Source organism: Hyperolius riggenbachi, chromosome 1 (genome assembly GCF_040937935.1).
Source record: "Hyperolius riggenbachi isolate aHypRig1 chromosome 1, aHypRig1.pri, whole genome shotgun sequence".
Classification (NCBI taxonomy): Eukaryota; Metazoa; Chordata; class Amphibia; order Anura; family Hyperoliidae; genus Hyperolius; species Hyperolius riggenbachi.
In genome coordinates, this window is record NC_090646.1 from 123624676 (window position 1) to 123643664 (window position 18989).

An 18989-nucleotide genomic window follows, 5' to 3' on the forward strand; every position below is an offset into this window, starting at 1 on the left:
CCCCTTTCCTTTCCATTGATTTCTCTTCCCCTCAAAGCTAACTACACATGTTCAATTATTAATCCCTGAAACAATCAATAATGATTATTTCAGGCTTTGTCGGTGTGGCTGCTGTTTTGATTGCACACTATTGTGCCGTCATGCACACGCACAGAGCGCTCCTGTTTATTTATTATGCTGAAAAGTAAAGTGCAAATGCAAGGTGCATTAAATTAACATAAACTTTGTATCTGCTTAAAACCATAAGCATCTTATTAACAATTTTGAATTAAAATATATTAATATTGTGAAATTAGGGAAATATGTTTTTATTATTAAATATCTTAATTTTCTGAATAGTGTAATTAGTTTTCACCTTTGCCCTGCTCTGTTTCTTCCCTTCTATCACCTTACTGAATGGCTGTTTGTTAGTTACCGACAGTTCCAGGCTGGAGATGTATACCAAACATCTCACTTGTTTTATCGCATGCTCTATTCTTTGAGAATTGACTAGTCAGTAATTTTAGTTTCCCAGGCAGTTGCAGCCTTAGCAAATTGACATTTTATTATTATTATATTTATAAAGTGCCAACATATCATGCAACGCTGGACAATAAATACATATGACACACAGGATGACAGACGTAACATGATTGTTTTCAAAAATCATGATTGCACCTGTGATTTTAAATCGAAGTCCAAGGGAGTGTCTTTTAACTAACGAAAATGCACCAAACAGGGCTCTGCAGTGTGTTGCCAACCTCATACAGGGTCTATCCTTAAAAATCTGGTCTTGGTGTTTTGTTTCATGTGATTATTTTAACCAGTCTATCTGTACGACTATAGTCCTGCAGATAGACACCGCTCAAGTCTAACTGGACACGTATACATGTCCAGTGTTGCAGCGGTGGGTGCACACGCAACCACAGCTTTTATCCAGTAACATTTCTGTAGCGGGGATTGGGGAAGGGAACCGAGGGTTCCCCAAACCAATCGCAGTCCCTGGAGTGAATGGACATGACTCCAATCAGGGGCCATGTCCATTCATAATAACGGAACAAAAGTAAAGTAAGAAAAAAAATAAGTTTACACACTTCTTGGTAAATCATCATAGTGTTTCTAAAAAAAAAAAAATATACAATTCATTTCTTCCAAAGCCACCTCCCCCCCACCGCAGTTACCAAACAATCACATGTAAAAATAAATAAATAAATAAAACGTTTAAAAAAAAATAATTCATTAATAGCTAAAAGTGGACCCAAATTAAAAATACAAGATTTCAGAAATAAAATCTATTTTCTAACTTATAATAAATATCAGCCTTTTTTTCAGCTGTATGAAGACAAATATAAAATATTTTACATTTATCAGAGGAACCCCTCCCTTCCTTTCATATTGCTGGGACAGAATCCGGCAGACCGGTGGAGGAGATAAAAAACAAAACACAGGCTGCTACTGATGATGTCACAGGGGAGGTGATCTCAGGTTGTTTTAGATTTCACATAGACGATGCCCCTGTGAGGGAGGGTAGCTGATGACAAACACACCCATGATCTAAAACCTCCTACTAAGCTCAGAAGTAATGCTGCCACCTGTATAACCCTAGTTATGAAAAGATAGGGGTGAAAAGCATGCACTGAAATGCTCATAGGCTTGAAGGAGTGTTTATTTATCTTTGTATGTTCAGAGTGGTGCAACTAAATATTTTAAATTAAAAAAAATGTTTGGTTTGGGTCCGCTTTAAGGGATTTTTTTTTTAATATGTATGTCATGAGGGTATATTACTGTTATTTCAGTACATAAAGGCTTGCAATTAACCGGACACAAAAAAAAAAAAAAAAAACCACAGACAAAATACACCCTTACTTCCGAATATTATATTGCCGCCATACAGTGTACTAGGAACATAATTTAAATGTTGTGATAGCTGGGACTAACGGGCAAATACAATGGGTAGGTTTTATTTTTAGAAGCATTGCTTATTTTAAAACTATAGAGGATGGAATTGGAGAAATAGCGTATTTTTTCATTGTTTTTTAAAATGCATAGAAAATAAAGTAATTACTGAAAACAAGTATCACCCACAAAAAACCTAATTTGTGGTGAAAAAAAAACAGGGCTGTGGAGTCAAAGTTGGAGTCGAGGAGTCGGAGTCAGGGCAATTTTGGGCACCTGGAGTCGGAGTTGGAGTCAGATTCGTTGATTTCATAAACTCAGGAGCCGGGAGTCGGAGTCGGCTGATTTTTGTACAAAATACACTGAGTCGGAGCCGAGGAGTCGGAGTCAGAGCCATTTTGGGTACCCGGAGTTGGAGTCGTGATTTCATAAACTGAGGAGTCGGAGTTGGAAGATTTTTGTACCGACTCCACAGCCCTGAAAAAAACAAGATCGATCATCACGTGTGAAAAGCAGGGATAAACGTAGGCCAAATGAATGAGAGAAGTGATGACAGGTGAAAATAACTTGGCGTAAAATGGCCTGTAGGCTGAAGTGGTTAAATAAAATGCTGAGGGATGGGTCCATTAGAAGTCATTAAAAAAATCACTGAGGCCTCATTCACAGTGGGACGTTCCGTTGTAATGCGACGTTAAAGTTAAAACGCAGCATTACCAGGTAACGCAAAAAAAAGGTGGTAACGCACATTAACGCTGCATTACCAACGCATACATTAGGTACAGAAAAACATACAGGCAATGAAAAGTATGCTTTCCTGTACCTGGCAACGTGTGCATTTAGAGGTATGAATGAAATGCAAGCAGTGCAATACCGTAACACTACACGTTACAATGTGGCGCTAATGTCACACTGTGAAGGACGCATAGGATTAGCATTGAAGTGCGGTAAGCTGCGTTATAAGAGTTTATATCCGCTACGTCCCACTGTGGATGCAGCCTCAAAAAACTATTTTTTTAGGGCTAGTTGAGTTTCTTTTTTTAAATTGCTAGCATTTCTAAAAGCGCTTGTGTAATGAACTCCTAAGGGAGTGTTCTCACATGAGCGATAAGCATATAAAGTAAAACTTTATATGGCTGCAGGGCCGGGTGTGCGCAGTAACATGCGGCGGCGAGAAACAGACCCTAGAGCCCGTTTTTAAATAGGCTTGGGTCTGCTAGTGTAACATAAAATGCATCTCTTAACTGCCAACGCTTAGGAATTTTAAGACAACTGAACTGAGGGGGATATGGAGGCTGCCATATTTATTCCCTTTTAAACAATACCAGTTACCTGGATATCCAGCTGATCTTCTGCCTCTAATACTTTTAGTCTAGACTTAGGCCTTGTTCACATCATACGCACTTCCGTGCACATTTGGAAGCGCGTATGATGTGGTAACATTCAAGAACGGCAGAAGGGTATAGACAGCCCTTCTGCCATTCACATCAAACGCGCTGCGCAGCAGTACGATGCGCTATGATGCGCTTGCGTACTGCTGCATGCATTCTGCCTGCAAGCACAGAGATGACCCATTAATGGTCAATGGATGGGGTCAGCAATGCAGCGGGTAGCAGCGCGGATGGCGTGCGATCGTGCGTGTTGCGTTCCGATCGCATGGCCATCTGCGCTGCATAGATGTGAACGAGGTCTAAAACTAGTCCTTAGTAAGAGTACTTTTAGGGCCCGTTTCCACTGTTGCGACACGATTTCGCCGGCATCCCGACGCTTGTCAAAACGCATGCGGATGCGTTTCCGCATGCGTTTTTACCCGCGATTTCGCATGGCAGGGTGCCATGCGAAATTAACCATGACTCTGCCAGGGCAAAATAACATTGAAAAAGGTGCGAAATCGCACGCGAATCGCGGGTAAAAACGCATGCGTTTTTCCTATTAAATACATTAGCGGCGATTCGCATGGATTCCCGACGCAGGCGAATTCTGTGGGTCCCGTCGTGCAGATTTGGCCCGCCGCCAAATCGCTCCCGCACGCCGCACATATGGAAACAGCCCCGGCCACTTCAATGTACCAAGCGAATCCGCATGTCGGCGCCGCATGCGGACTAGCTATGGTGGAAACGAGCCCTTAGAAAGTACAGTCAGGAACAAAGAACATCTATCAGGCCCTAGGCAATGTAACTGTGGGTACATGTAAGAATGATGTGCAGGTACTCTGCAGGGGAATAAGGAGATTCTTCCTCTATTACACATTCTTCATGAACAATCTGAACCAGGTTTATGGGTGACAGACAACACCTCTGTGTTCAATGTGCACAACATTCTCAGTGGATTCCCTGCAGCTCTGTGGGGAGTGCATATGTAGAGTATAGTACTACTGTGTAACTTAAAGTAAACCTGAGACAGATGAAAGTTTTATACATACCTGGACCTTCCTCCAGCCCCCTTCAGGCTAATCAGTCCCTCGCTGTCCTCCTCCGCCACCTGGATCTTCTGCTACGGGGTCCAGGCACTTGAGCCAGTCGGACGCAGTGCGCATGCACACACTACGCCGCCAGGGACGTACTACGCCTGCTCAGCACTATTGCGCAGGTGCAGAATGCTCCTGGCTGTGGAAGCGGCACGCGGCCAGACTGCGCTGACTGGCTGAATTACCCGGACTCATAGCAGAAAATCCAGGTGGTAAAAGAGGACAGCGAGGGACTGATTAGCCTGAAGGGGGCTGGAGGAAGCCCCAGGTATGTATTCAACTTTTCTTTTCATCTGTCTAAGGTACCCTTTAATTCGTAGTCACCAAACCAAATTTTAACAACATATTAAATCATTTGATTTCATGAGCAAAAGGAGTGCATAAATTTGCATGCACCAGCATCAACGCAGAATTATTTGCATCTCATTGACCATCTCTATTATGCTGCGTACACACTGGCGACTATGGTCGTTTGAAACAGCTCATTAACAATCGTTCCGCCGACAATCGGGGAAAGAACTTTACCCAACGATCATTAACACAGACAAAAGAACAACATCGGGAAGATGGAAATATCCAACCTGATGGATCATATCTACCGACAATCGTTACAAAACTATAGTGTGTACAGACATCGGCCGAGAACGATCGTTACAAGGGCCAATGCGCCTGCGTTGAATTCTGCCCAGCTTCAGTACTTCCTTTGTAGCGCGGCCGTAAAGATTGTTGCATTGCTCATTTCAATTAAACTTTGTTTTCAAGTTAACAATCATATATTTGTATCTATTGTAACTCCATGTCAGTGGGTTTTCTTTATTTTATATAAATATGTACGCAACATTTCCTTCTGATCGTTCTTTTCTGCGAGAACTATTGTTAAAATGTGTATGATGATCGCTGCATCCCATCGTTGCATACCAATCTTTCAAATATCGTTCGTCTGGTAACTATCGTTCTTTGCAAACGATAGTTATCGCAAGTGTGTATGAAGCATTAGTGACACGGCTACACATCAAGCTTTATTCTTACAGCATAGATGTTATTTAGTATATATAAAAAATCCCTGTGTACACATCATATATACAGTCACAATCAGATAAGTATATCTGACTTTAAAAATACAGGGACTGCTTTATTGAAGCAACACAAGTAACTATTTTTGATTGGTTTATTTCATTTTTGTGGGCTAAGCACAGCTATTACTGTATATATAATTTATGATGACTACTATATGAGAAATAGAACATTTTATCATATTTTCTATTTTAATTACAGTTTAAATTCATTAGGACTCAGAGTCAGTGCATTTTTTCCCGACTCCGACTCGAGGTACCAAAAAATTGCTCCGACTCCTCGACTCCACAGCCCTGCTTCTATGGGCTAAAAAAGCGCACCCATTCACTTGCATTGATGTGCGCTTTACAGCTCAACGCACAGAAGTGTATGCAACACTACGTTTTTGTAATGCAGCACATAGATGTGAACGAGGCACATTACATGGGAAAATCAATACCTTGCAGAATGCACAGGGCAATGCGCTGTGAAAAGCAGAGAAACAGCCCCGATGTAAACAAGGCCTTACTCTACACCCCGGGCGCTGAGATCGTCTGCCGGGCATAGATATACTGTATGCAGGAGCTCAAGTAGTTAACGACTGTTTTACACTGTTTCCTCACTTTTTACCACCATCTACTAGCATGCAGGAAAACATGCAGAACATTTTTCGCAAATGCAGAAAAAATTTGGAAATTACTGCTGGCAGTAATATTGCGGGGGGAAAGGAAAAAAAATATATTGCATGTGTGATTGTGAATAAAGCCCATTCAGTTCTGGGTCAGAGAGTCCACTACCTGTTTTTCTGCACACACAAAATCGCAACAAAACAAACAAAACAAAAATGCATACAAAGTTGCTTGCAAAAAAAATGCAAATCGCTCTAAAATGCCAGGAATTGCTCAACAAAATATTTCACAAAAGTGCTTAGAGCTTGTGATTTGTGATGTGAAGTAGGCCTCAGAGTGATTTTAAAACTAAACAAGCAGCACTTCCCAAAGCAATTTCAAGGAATGCGTTTTTGGGCCCTGCATTCCTCTAATGAAATTGCTCTGAAAATGCTGCAAGCACTGCGATTTTGGGAAATCGCTCCTGTGGAATCACCACCATGGGTCTACAGTGACGGAGCACTTTTGGAATCGCTGGCAATCCCTTGAAAGCAAAAAGGCTCTGCAGGAAGCACTGTAGTGGACTAAGGCCCATATCTTTGAAGCTATGCAACTGAAAACAGCGTCATAAAAACTAAAGGCCCATACACATGCTCAATTAATGTCACCCTGATCCCTCAGGCAACATTGCAAGGCCAGAGCTGTGCAGACACGTCGCTTGCTTTCATGTCAGCCACTTTGGGCTCTATTCACAATAAGCAGTTTGGTAAAAAAAGAATTTTGGACGGTAAAATACCTCATGCGGTATTTTACACTTTTTTTCAAAATTCACAAAAGTTTTCCCCCATGAGGCAGAAGTTCGGTAATTTACCAAGCCATGGTCGGTAAGTGTCATTCTCACCCTTTTGTGTCATGGAATGTTATTAATTCAATTGCTTGCACACTGTTAGAAATTTATACATTTTAGTCATCCTGTTAAATCAAATTGTAATCAGCAGTGCTCTATCTTGTATCAGTGTTCATATTTTCATGTACATCATTGTCTGTATCATTATGTATCCCTTGTTTGTTTTCTTACATTGTACAGCGCCACGGAATATGTTGGCGCTTTATAAATAAATAAATAATAATAATAATAATTACCAGCCTTCTAGCAGCGCAGCAGGCAGGCAGGAAGCTGCGTGTGTGTGACTCGGAGGTTTTCCATCCTGTGCATACTGTCATCCCTTTAGATGTGCTGCAGCCACCAGGGGGAGCTCTTCTGTGTGCTACAATACAAATAAGCACATCTAAAGGGATGCCGGGAGAATAACCAGCTTCTTCTGCTTTGATACACTGAGGGCTTGTTTCCACTATAGCGAATCCGCATGCGGGCACTGCATGCGGATTCGCATACTTAATGTTAGTGGATGGGGCTGTTTCCACGTGTGCGGCGGCGGCGGCGTTTTTCGGTGCGGGGAAAATCTGCACGACAGGGTCGTGCAGATTCGCGTGCAGCAGGAATGCGGGCGAATCGCCGCTAATGTATTCAATAGGGAAATCGCATGCGGCTTTGTCATGCGGATTTCCCCGCGATTTCGCATGAAAGCCAATGGAACTTAACACAGGCAGTGACATGGTTAAATTCGCATGGCTCCATGCGAAATCGCGGGTAAATCTGCATGCGGAAACGCAGCCGCATGCGATTTCTTCAGCGGTGGAATCCAGGTGATTCCGCACCGCTACAGTGGAAACGAGCCCTGAAAAACCCACCGGCATCCGTGTTGCATCCAATCACAGTGAGAAACAGGCTGTGTGGCTCTTCCTATTGGCTGCCTGGCTCTCCCCAAAGGCTGTCTGTCAAGGTACGGCACAGAGACAGCATGGGGAGAGCCAGTTATCAGCTGCTGTGAGCTGGAGAAAAAAAAAACAAACAAAAAAAAAAACTTTTGACTGGTAAATGACATGTGGAAATCTTTGTGAAGTAACATTTCCTGGGGTAATTCCCGCACAAGTCGGTTATTTACCTCACTAGTCCGGAACTGTGATTTTTTTCTGTGGAGACAGGTTTAGTGAATTGTAACTTGGGAAGGTGATCGGTAAAATCAGCTCTTTTCAGCATTACCGAATGCGGTAATGCTTTGTGAATAGAGCCCAATGTGCTCTGCTCTATGCAGGTGAGAAGGGTAGGTGTGCAGGGGTGACGTCTGGTGAGGTAATGCTCCATACACACTTGAGATAAAAGTCTTTAGAAAATGAAAGATCACAGACCAATTTTACCCCATTCCATGTAGTATAAGAGCCATACTCTACACCAGGGGTCAGGAACCTTTTTGGCTGAAAGAGCCATAAACTCCCCATATTTTAAAATATATTTCCCTGAAAGCCATACAATATGTTGCAAACTAGGGCAGTGCGCATGTGCAGCAGAGGGCTCACATCGCTGATGCCATGGTGATGTGTATACAGTTGATCTGTCAGGCAGCAGAACTGTCAGACTCATCTTTAGCTTCTCTTGGGTTTCAGCAAAATCAGCAATTTCACCGAGAGCCAGACAGGAGAAATACCGACTAACAGCTTGTACAATTAGCTAGCTGACTTGGGGGTTGATTAACTTTGTAGGATAAGATCCACGCACTTTGATTGGCCCAATAGGCTGCCTGTCACTTGACAGTGACAGGCAGCGTCCTACAAAGTCACTGTACCTGACAGGGTCCAGGGTGGGACAATTGGAGCAGCTGTTTGTTTTGTGGGGAGCACAAGTTAGTAGTACAGGCTACAACAGTAACGTACCTACTTTAAAAATTGTACTTGCGCTGCTTGTGTATCTTAATGAATCAATCCCTACTGATTTGTCTGAGAGCCAGATGCAGCCATCAAAAGAGCCACATCTGGCTCCCGAGCCATAGGTTCCCTACCCCTGCTCTACACAGTCTATTCTATTGAGCTGAACTCCCCATCAGATAAACATCTTTGCAAGATGATGTACACAAAGATGCTGTACACATTCAAAAGATCAGTATCTGCAAAAGATCCGTCCCTGCAAAATGCATTCATAGTCTATGATATCTGCAGATCCTCATACACACCTTGTTTAACAGACATCCATATACAGATCAGATCCACCAGGATGGATCATCAGATCTGCAGATGTTTGTCAGATATGCAGATGAATGTCTGTTAAACAAGGTGCATATGAGGATCTGCAGATATCAGACTATGAATGCATCTTTTGCAGATAATGCATCTTTTGCAGAACAGATCTTTTGCAGATACTGATCTTTTGAATGTGTACAGCATCTTTGTGTTCAGCATCTTGCAAAGATGTTTATCTGATGGGGAGTTCAGCTCAATAGAATAGACTGTGTAGAGTATGTCTCTCATACTACATGGAATGGGGTAAAATTGGTCTTGCCTTTTCAAAAGACTTTTATCTCAAGTGTGTATGTAGCATAAGCGGATAGAACAATCCTCTCGGCCCTCGCTCAGCCGAGGGTTGCCGTACACACGCTGGATTCCAGGCGGAGGTGGTCATTATTGCTGCCTTGACAGAGTTCCTTATGGCATTTGTACAGAGCCTAATGCTGGGCATACACGGTGCAATAGTTCTTATCAACTGTGCCGCTGATGGCTCGATTGATAAGATCCAACCTGTTCGATAACCCGCCGGATCGACTCCGCGCTCGATACCAGCGGAGAGAACAATGGAAATAAACGAAGCCCTGATTAAAAGCGCCGGCGGGGACGAGCGGGAATCGATCCCCGCGCCCGCATGGACGAGCGGGGACGCGCCGGCATCGAATTGCACCGTGTATGCACAGCATCATGCTAGGTAAACACCATACAATTTTCTGTTAGATTTTCTGTAACATTTACCGGCCAGATAGATAATTTCCAACATGTTGGAAATTATCTATCTAACCATCTATCTGCCTAGCAATTTGGCATTGTTCCACTCAGCAGGAGATAACCAGAAGACAATGCACCAGAGATAGTGACCAGTTTCTACAGAAAATAATCTAATGCAGAAAATCTAAAGGCAGCCATACACTGGTCGATTGCCACCAGATCGACCAGCAGATAGATCCCTCTGTGATCGAATCTGATCAAAGAGGGATCTATTGGCTGCCTACACTGCAAACAGATTTTGAATCGATTTCACTATGAAATCGATTCACAATCTGTGGAGCTGCAGCTGCCGCCTCCCACTGCATATATTACCTGATCCTGACGGCGCGAGTCCCCCGGTCTCCGCTGTCTCTTCTCCGCTCTGGGCTTCAGCTTCACTTTACTTTCTTTCAGGGGAAGTTTAAACAGCAGAGGGCGCTCTATTGTTTAAACTTCCCCCAACAGGAAGTGAAGCCAGCCGGAGCCCAGCGCAGAGAAGGGACAGCAGAGACACGCACCAGCGGAACAGGTAATGTATTGCCGCTAGCGTCGGACATTCGAACGCTGCCATCGAGCACTCCCGACCCGCCGGCGATCGAGCGAAATTTTTCGGCGCGGACAGAGACAGGATCGATCGATTTCGGGCGGTAATCGGCCGTTCAGTCAGCGTTTGCGCATCGATTTCACAGCAGATACGATCACAGTGATCGAATCTGCTGTGTATCGGGGGGAAATCGAGTAAGTGTATGGGCACCTTAACTGAAAAATCTAACAGAAAATTCTATGGTTTGTACTAGGCATTAGACCAGTGGTTCCCAACCTGGGGGCGATCGCCCCCAGGTGGGCGATTTGGGTTCTAAGGAGGGCGATAAATTTGTGGGGGGCGATCAGTATGAAAAGGCAGAAAAAATAAAGTGTCGCAGTGTCACTCGTTTTTAAGAAAATTATGGGCAAAAAATATGATCTGTATAAAATATGCAAGTGTGCATGATAGAGTTGCGTAATTCCTCAGGGCTCGTTGGTCACGCGCCGGTGTAATGTCAGATATTGCAGCCCGGAAGCAGCCTTCCTCACTGAGTATCGCGCATACTCAGTGGGAAGTTAGATATTATTTACCTGAAATATCTCCGCTTCCGCACCACGTACACTCCCGAAATTTTCAGGGGAGGGAGGGGATCCCCAGATCTAGCTCTGTGTCGAATTGCAGCCCCCGAGCCCCGCTAGTTCCCGAGATAGGTTTGCTGCAATCAGTCTCGGGAACCAGCGGGGCTCGGGGGCTGCAATTCGGCACAGAGCTAGATCTGGGGGTCCCCTCCCTCCCCTAAAATTTTTGAGAGTGTACGTGGCGCGGAAGCGGAGATATTTAGGACGTTTTACGTGGCTGCACAATTTAATGGGACGCAGGCTCCTACTGCGCATGCGGGGCTGCACAACGTGCGGGGCTGCAATAGCTGACATTGCACCGGTAAGGGAATTGGCGCAAAGTAGTTGAGTCACCGGCTATTTTTAGCTGGCAAGGTCACAGTGCTACCCCCTCCACTGGCACCACCACCTGGCGTAAGGGTATACCGTACTAAGAGAAGGGGGGCGACAGGGGTGAGTCGTCTTCCTAAGGGGCGATACGTCATAAAAGGTTGGGAACCACTGCATTAGACCCTGTTCAAAATTGGGTGTTGCAGTGGGGCCATATTTACATCACAGGAGCCTAAAGGCACAGATATCCTGCCACCTTAGACTTCACTCTCCATGATACCCCCATTAACCGCACCACAAGTATGCTGGCTGCCCCAACTGTCACTCCTCCCTTACTTCCCTTGCCTGTCATAGGTAGCTACAGATGTCCCTTAGTATTAAGGGGCCCATACATTTGCCGACCAACCAATCGACCATCCAATTTGATTATAATTGAACTGGATGAAAATTGGTGCTGCCAAGTGCATACCCGACCGACAAAGTGACCAATTTTGGGACAGAAATTGGCCGCGCGGTCGATCGCGCATGCTGGAAAATTTCGGGTCGAGGTTGGTTAGTCGGGTGCGCAGCGGTACGGCGGCCAAATAGCGAACGAGCGACGACAAAACCACCGCTGCAATCTATAAATGTATGCAGTGTGTGTGTATTTATACATTACCAGTCCGGTGTTGCCTCCACGCGGTTTCCGTCCATCTCGCTGGGTTCCGCATACACACCGGCGGCACATAGCGTCTGACGTCAGGCGCTATACGCCGCTAGCGTGTATGCGGCTTGCCCGGCGAGATGGACGGTCACCGCGTGGAGGCCAACAGCGGACAGGTAATATATAAATGCACACACACTGCATACATTTATACATTGCAGCGGCGGGGCGGACGCGGCGGCTCAGCCGATTCCCTGATGATTTCATGCTGAAATCGGACAGGAATCGGTCTGTAGTGTATGGGCAGATTCGATTAGAGACAAATTTGTCTCTTGGTCGAATCTCCCCATAATCTTCGAATGTATGCCAGACCTCTCCTCAGTATTAGGTAGCTAGAGGTCGGAGCAGTGCTTTTCAGCGCTGCTAGCTTTGGGCGCAGCCAGCGCCGCCATAGACTGTAATAGGAATCAGTCTATAGCGGCGCTCAGTGAGGAAGGTCGGCTCCGTCAGAAGACGGAGCCGAAGTTGTTTAAAAAACACAATAATTCGGCCTCCAGCAATCGCTGGAAGCCGAATTATTTCATTCCCCCACTATCCATGTCGGCCTGGAGGGGGAATAGTAATTAAAACGCCCCGGACTTGTGCAGAAGCAGGACCAGCCATTTAACAGCTGGATCCTGCGCCCAAGTCTACCAGCGCCGTATTCAAATGTACGCGCTAGAGGTGCCCCTCAGGGATGCTCACCTGATGCAATCACTCATAGGGTCCGTTTCCAATAGGAGCAGGTATCCTGAAACACATTCACGGCAATGGAAGAGTTTCCACTGCGTGCATGTTGCGTGGAGCGGAGCGATCCGAGAATCTGCAGCATGCTGCAGATTCTCACATGGCCGCATCCGCCCGCAGCCGCGTCCCATCTCCTCCAATACACTTCCACATCGGAGAATGCAGAAGTGATGCGGCCGGCGGCGGAAGTGATGCGATGCGGCTAGGTAGCTGCATTCGCATCAGTAGTGGAAACGGGCCCAGTGATTCAAATTTGGCGCAGGTGTGCGGCAGGGATAGAAGGGGTTATTTATCCATAATTCCTCTGTCCGCCCTGCGTTCCAAAGAGCTTGCAAGCGTCCTATCGGTCGCGTGTGTGAACACTGTGAATGAGCCCTATAGGTCACCAAATAGAACTAGACAACAATTTTTCTGCAGATTTAGAGATAAAAAAGTGAAGACTTCTTTTTACAGCTCAGCAGCCTATGAGCGATTAGTGCACCGTCATGCTGCCCGTCCACCTCCAGCACATGGAATGTTCTGTCCAGCAGCAGCCAGCTTTCCATCTCTGCGATCCGGCGTCACGAGTTTTACAACATGTTGCGCACTTCCAAATCCGTCCGACAGCCGCCAATAGCATCATCATCATCTCACTCACTGATTCTGCACCTGACGCCAACCACCGCCCGCCCGTGCAGCAACCCCACTGCTGGGGCGCCTCATCTCACACCGAGGGGGATTCTCAAGCAATCTTCCATAACCGGTACCAGCTGATCGCCCCGCCCTCCCCCTCTCCCGTTATGTAGATGGTACCTGACCGGCCATATAAAAGCAATCAAGGCGGCTCCCTACAGTCATCATTGTGCTTCTGCTCTCCTGTGTGGTAGTTTAGTGACGGGGAATTGCTTGGAACGATGAGTCTGCTAATGCCGATAGAGGTGATCCCTGAGGTAAGTTGGACCTGTCATTATGCCTACCTGCCGCCTCTCCTCTATGCGTGACTCACTCGCTTTCTTTCTCTCCACAGTGTCTGAACAAAGTGAGTGTGAAGTGGGCGGCGCCGGCGGCTGCTATGTCTGTGGGCTTCAGGCGCGGAGCATCTTTCTGCTTGCTGTCAGGGAGGATTTCTATTGCCTGCCATGGTGACAATGGCCTCATCCCGGAGACGGGCTAGGGCGTGGTCCCTCTCCATAGTGAACTCCCCGATGCCCAGCACGCTGCTGGACTCCTCCAGGCAGCCATTGCTGAGCCTGTGTGCTGCCACAGCTGCCACGCTTCTCCATCACTTACTGCTGCAAATACTCATGTTTTTAGCATTCAGGATCATCCAGGAATAGGAATGATGTGCTGGATTCTCTGAATCCTGGAGAATATCCTGTTAATATAGGATGAATTTCAAGGAGCACTACAGTGAAAAACTGTAAGATTTAAAATATGTGCAAACATAGAAATAAGTACATTTTTTCCAGAGTAAAATGAGCCATAAGTTACTTTTTTCCTATGTTGCTGGTACAATAGGTTGTAGACATCTGACAGAAGTGACAAGTTTTGGACTAGTCCATCTCTTTATAGGTAATTCTCAGGGATTTATTTATTTTCAAAAGCACTTATGGCAGTTGCTCCATTTAACTGCCAAAAAACTGTGTAGTGAGCAGGGAAGCTGTCCAGCATCCTTGTGTTAGTCGTTTTTTTTTCTTTTTTTTTTTGAGTAGATTTATAAAGAATAAAAGCCTTGCTGAGAATCCCCCTATGAAGAGATGGACTAGTCCAAAACCTGTCACTTCTGTCAGATTTCTACTACCTACTGTAAGTGACAGCCTTTTAGGAGAAAAATTAATTTATGGCTCATTTTACTCTGGAAGAAATATACTTATTTGTATGTTTGCACATATTTTAAATTTTAGGTTTTTGCTGTAGTCCCCCCTTCAGGTTACCCTTGGAGGGCTTTTTTTTAACTTAAAAGAAAGCATATTTACTGCCAGTAAATATGAATCAGGCTAGCATGTCATGTATGTTTAATTGTCTGGTAAGATTTGATGTGGAAGGGTGTGTGGTTTGTTTGATTATCTAGCTTTTCTTTGCTGTATAGTTGTCAGCATGGGCATTAACTGTAATTATTGTTAGTTACTGATGCCATGGGAATTGCATGCTAAAGCTGTTTAATGTTGCTTTGATTCTAATTAAACATTAGTAATTGTTTCAGGCCCTGAGAAATCTGGTTCCTGTACACAAAACTAGGAGTTTTATTGTGATCTGTACAAATTAGAAACTTGCCCTGAAATCTACTAGTATAGGATTAGAAGATGGCCAATAGTATTGCTGTTTTTAAAATGTCAGAATGACGCTCAAGTGTCATTGTGAATGTTAGGCCTGCAGATGTGTCTGAATATTAGCTGATGAGATTTGTATGTATGGTGTGGTTTTTAAAGTGATAGGTTCTATAATGTTAGGCTTCAATAACAAAACTTTCTGTGGTAGGTATCACTTTTTTAGGTGTGACATGATTGATTGGGGTTTGATTGCCCTTAGCTAAGATTGAATACTGAAATAAGCTGATTCATGGGTTTTGTGTAACGGCTGATGGGAAGGGCTGCTGCAGTGTAACCTTAGCTCTGTCCAGCCAGTGGGCATACTCCTTTGTTGCGGTCACTGACTTGATCATTAGTGCTGGCATTTCAGGTGTGAAGCATGTTTGCTCTGTGCATGTCTCTAACCTGCAAACTTTTATTCCAACTTTTTTTTTCTGTAGTTACATAACAAATGTGGAGTATCTGGTCCTACATATACGGATTTCGTGGGTTTTGACGATGAATCTCTTAAGACCGTTACTGGCCAAGTCCATGCTGTGCTTTTTGCCTTTCCACTATCACCACGGGTAGAGTGACTGTCACCTTATTTCATAAATCTTTTCTGTTACAAAATAAGCATCCTTTGCTGGAAATACATGGTACATTTTGTACCATGTAATCGAGCTGCTGGCTCGGTTATGGTGGGCGCCCAAATCGATTCCCGCTCATCCCTGTGGGCACTTATGTTCGGCTCATATATATTTTTTTTTTTGTTCTGCCCATTGGTATCGAGCACAGAATTGATCTGGTGGGTCATCGGACACGTCAAATTATCAATCAAGCCATCAGCGGGTCGATTACACGGTACAAAACGTACCTGTGTTTCCAGCATAAGGCACACATCCAGGAACAGGTTTTTAAGTGCACAATGGCTTTAAGTGAACAAACCTTACTGCAGTTTGTAAAGCAGAATTTTTTTTTCTTCTGTTCCCACTCGTGTAAAAAAAAAACACACCTGAGATTGGCAGAGTTGATTCTACTAAAATGTGGGGTTGCTTCCATGCAGCAAAAGGAATGCAAAGTCCCTGCCTGCTCCCCCTTAATGAGCAAATGTTTCCCAAAACCATATTTAGTGCAAATGGGAGCAAACACTGAGCTGCGTAAAGGGAACCATAACTCTGGGGGGGAGGAGGGAATGTTTCACTTGGCGCTTCCCCAAGCCCCCTGCAGCTGTCCTGTGCCCTCACAGCTTCTCGGGTCCTCAAACAAAACTAAGCTGTGGCTTAGTTTTGTTTACGGCCGACTGACAGTTGGTGCTCCAGCAACGCATCCTCTTTGCCTTCCCTGCCGTCCAGCGCAAGCATACTGTGCATGACTCAATTGACGGGGAAGGTGAAGATGTGGTGTTGCAAGGGCATAGTATGGCTGCAGGGGGCTTGGGGAAGCCCAGGTAAGGTTCCCGTTAAAGGACTACTGTGGGGAAGAGTTGAACTTACCTGGGACTTCTAATGGTCCCCTGCAGACATCCTGTGCCCATGCAGCCACTCACTGATGCCCCAATCCCCGCCTCTGGTTCACTTCTGGAATTTCCAACTACTGGAATTTCCAACTAAAGTCTAAAAACCACTGTGCCTCTGCCCTTGTCCTTGCTGACTTCACCAGGAGCAACTGGGCCTGTGCAATACTCTTGGTGAAGTCAGCAGGACTGAGGGTGCCGCCGTGCAGGCGCAGTGGGTTTTCCAACTTTAAAGTCGCAAATTACAGAGGTGGGGACTGGAGCATTGGTGAGTGACTGTGTGGGCACAGGGCACTGTTAGAAGCCCCATATAAGCTAACCTCAAGAACTTTAGGCCTCCAATTAAGTCATAACTCCAAAATTTGAATCAAAAGTTATTAAATGAAACTGTACAAGGCAGGCAAAATTCAAGTGAGGCATAAGTATTTGGCTCAGAAGCAGTTTAGAACCAAATGGCTATTAACATGTTGTGCTTTCAAATGAACTTATCTGCCATGACCATTAGGTGACATGGGAGAGATCAAATTACAACTTGTGATTAGAGACAAATGAGGAATTAGACATGCTAAACTACATTATATTAGTGCTCAGCATAAATGAATACACCCCTTAAAAAGTACAAATATCAGTGTTCTCCAGAAATTGTTTTTCCAGCCGGGTGGCATAAAAAAAAGTAGCCGGGTGGGGCGAGATGAGAGCATGCAGGGTCGGTGCTTCTGTGTGCAACTCTGCTTAAAGAATAGGAGGCATGACAGCTGGGTGCTCACCAAAACTAGCTGGGTGAAGCACCTGCCTAAAACAGCCTGGGGAGAACACTGCAGTAGCTCAATGAACAAAAGGATAACTTCCAAAACTTTTGCAAATCTGAGCTTTATTAAACTCTAACTCCATTACACAAAATAAAGGTTAATATAACTTAGATCCCAATCTTAAGTTGGTTTTATGGACAGAACCAAGTCTTCTAGGCATGAACAAGTTCTATCAATCAAATGGTGTATTTCTGTTCTTCCCTGAGCAGGTCCACTTTAAAAATTTGACTAGCTGCCGGGTTCCCTGGAAGAATAGTGTGGACATGGGGATCCTAGCAGCCAAAGAAACAGGACAGCCAGGGGGGAAACCCTGGGTCCTGCTGTGCAGTGCTGATTGTGCACAGGAAATGAATGCACATGGTGGTAGAAGCCAAACTGAGCTTGGCCTTACCGCTTCTAGCTCCCAAAGCACAGCCAGAGCTCAGTTCCTGCCATGGAGGGTTAAAGTACCCCTGGCCTCACAATAACCTGTTTGCTGTGCCATTAAATCACAGCACCTTCCCCTCCCTTTAGCATCCCCCATTCTGCTTAGCTGAAATATTTGACTTGAGCAGAATATTGATGATGATTGGGGAGGAAGTGTCAGTACTTCCTCCTGTCATCAGAAATGCCCCCTCCATTTGCTGCTAATAGTTCCGAACTGCATATCACAGCCCCCAGCACTCTGTGCAGATAGGAACTATTAGCAGTGAGTGGAGAGGGCGTTCCTGATGATGGGCAGAGAGGAGGAAGTACAGACACTTCCTCCATGTGCAAGCTCTGCATTACAGCTAGGGCGCTTAAGGGGCAGATGGTGCTTTGACTTTCAAAGCACAGCATATTAAAAAAAGCAAGGTCAGTGTTTAATTTTTGTGAAGCTTAAATTTTTAGCATGTGTGAAAGGGGCCATAGGGAGACTTTGACACTGGACTGCACATCAGTTGTCCCTTCAGTTACATCTGATCGTGTAAGAGCCCATTCACAATTGCACAGATTTTTTTTAACACGAGTTATGCATGCATTTCAGTAAATTTTTGAGCAATTACTCTAAAATGGCAAGAAAATGCTGCAGGTAATGTGTCTTATCACTGAATCGCCAGCAATTGTGGCAGTTAGATCACTACCATTTAGTTAACATTGTGCCAGCAACTAGTAAACTCCTGCTAAATCGCCTGAGTGATAACAGGACCTAAAGGGACCCTAAAATGGCTTTAACTTCTCAAATTATAGAAAGAAACTTGCCAGTAACCAGTTCTCTCATGAGTGGTCCATAAGATGTGAATTAAAGTTGCTTCAGGCTTATGCCCTTTCCAAACCCTGCCAAAGTAGAATTATAATTTTTGCTTTCAAGCTGCATACATTTGCAAAATCCTGCATCCACTTAATTTGCATGTAACTGATGTAACCTAATTGCTAGTTATAAAAATGCATGAATGGTGTCCTCTTCACAATAGCTGGAACAGCAGCGCTGGTTTCCTACAACTAAAGACCAGACACAATGCCTAATGGAACTCACAACTGGAGATGGCTAGCAGATTTATGCTGGGATTACAGTTCATTTCTGCTCAATCGTTTTGCCTGTTATCTTCCCCTCGTTCTCCTTTCCATTCACTTCTATCAGAAATCGAGCAGAAAAAGAATCAAAAAAG

General features: G+C 44.8%; 2 protein-coding genes across 14 annotated transcripts in view; one reads left to right on the forward strand and one right to left on the reverse strand.

Annotated features, from left to right (window-relative positions):
* APBB2 (amyloid beta precursor protein binding family B member 2) overlaps nucleotides 1-13999 on the reverse strand; it is a 487722-nt gene extending 473723 nt beyond the window's left edge. For 7 of the 12 annotated variants that reach the window (XM_068278498.1, XM_068278506.1, XM_068278505.1 and 4 more), the window contains exon 1: nucleotides 13221-13415. The gene's annotated coding sequence lies outside the window, so the exon portion shown is untranslated. Of the gene's footprint in view, nucleotides 1-7143; nucleotides 7269-13220; nucleotides 13467-13725 lie in introns of those variants that run through there. The other 5 variants (XM_068278497.1, XM_068278491.1, XM_068278493.1 and 2 more) reach the window with 4 other exon arrangements.
* Nucleotides 13415-18989, forward strand: part of UCHL1 (ubiquitin C-terminal hydrolase L1) — a 28233-nt gene continuing 22658 nt past the window's right edge. The window contains exons 1-3 of one of the 2 annotated variants that reach the window (XM_068278510.1): nucleotides 13415-13698; nucleotides 13776-13787; nucleotides 15498-15623. In XM_068278510.1, coding sequence (XP_068134611.1) covers nucleotides 13663-13698; nucleotides 13776-13787; nucleotides 15498-15623 — 174 coding nt within the window. In that variant the 5' untranslated portion in view covers nucleotides 13415-13662. The remainder of the gene's footprint in view (nucleotides 13699-13775; nucleotides 13788-15497; nucleotides 15624-18989) is intronic. The other variant, XM_068278511.1, reaches the window with a different exon arrangement.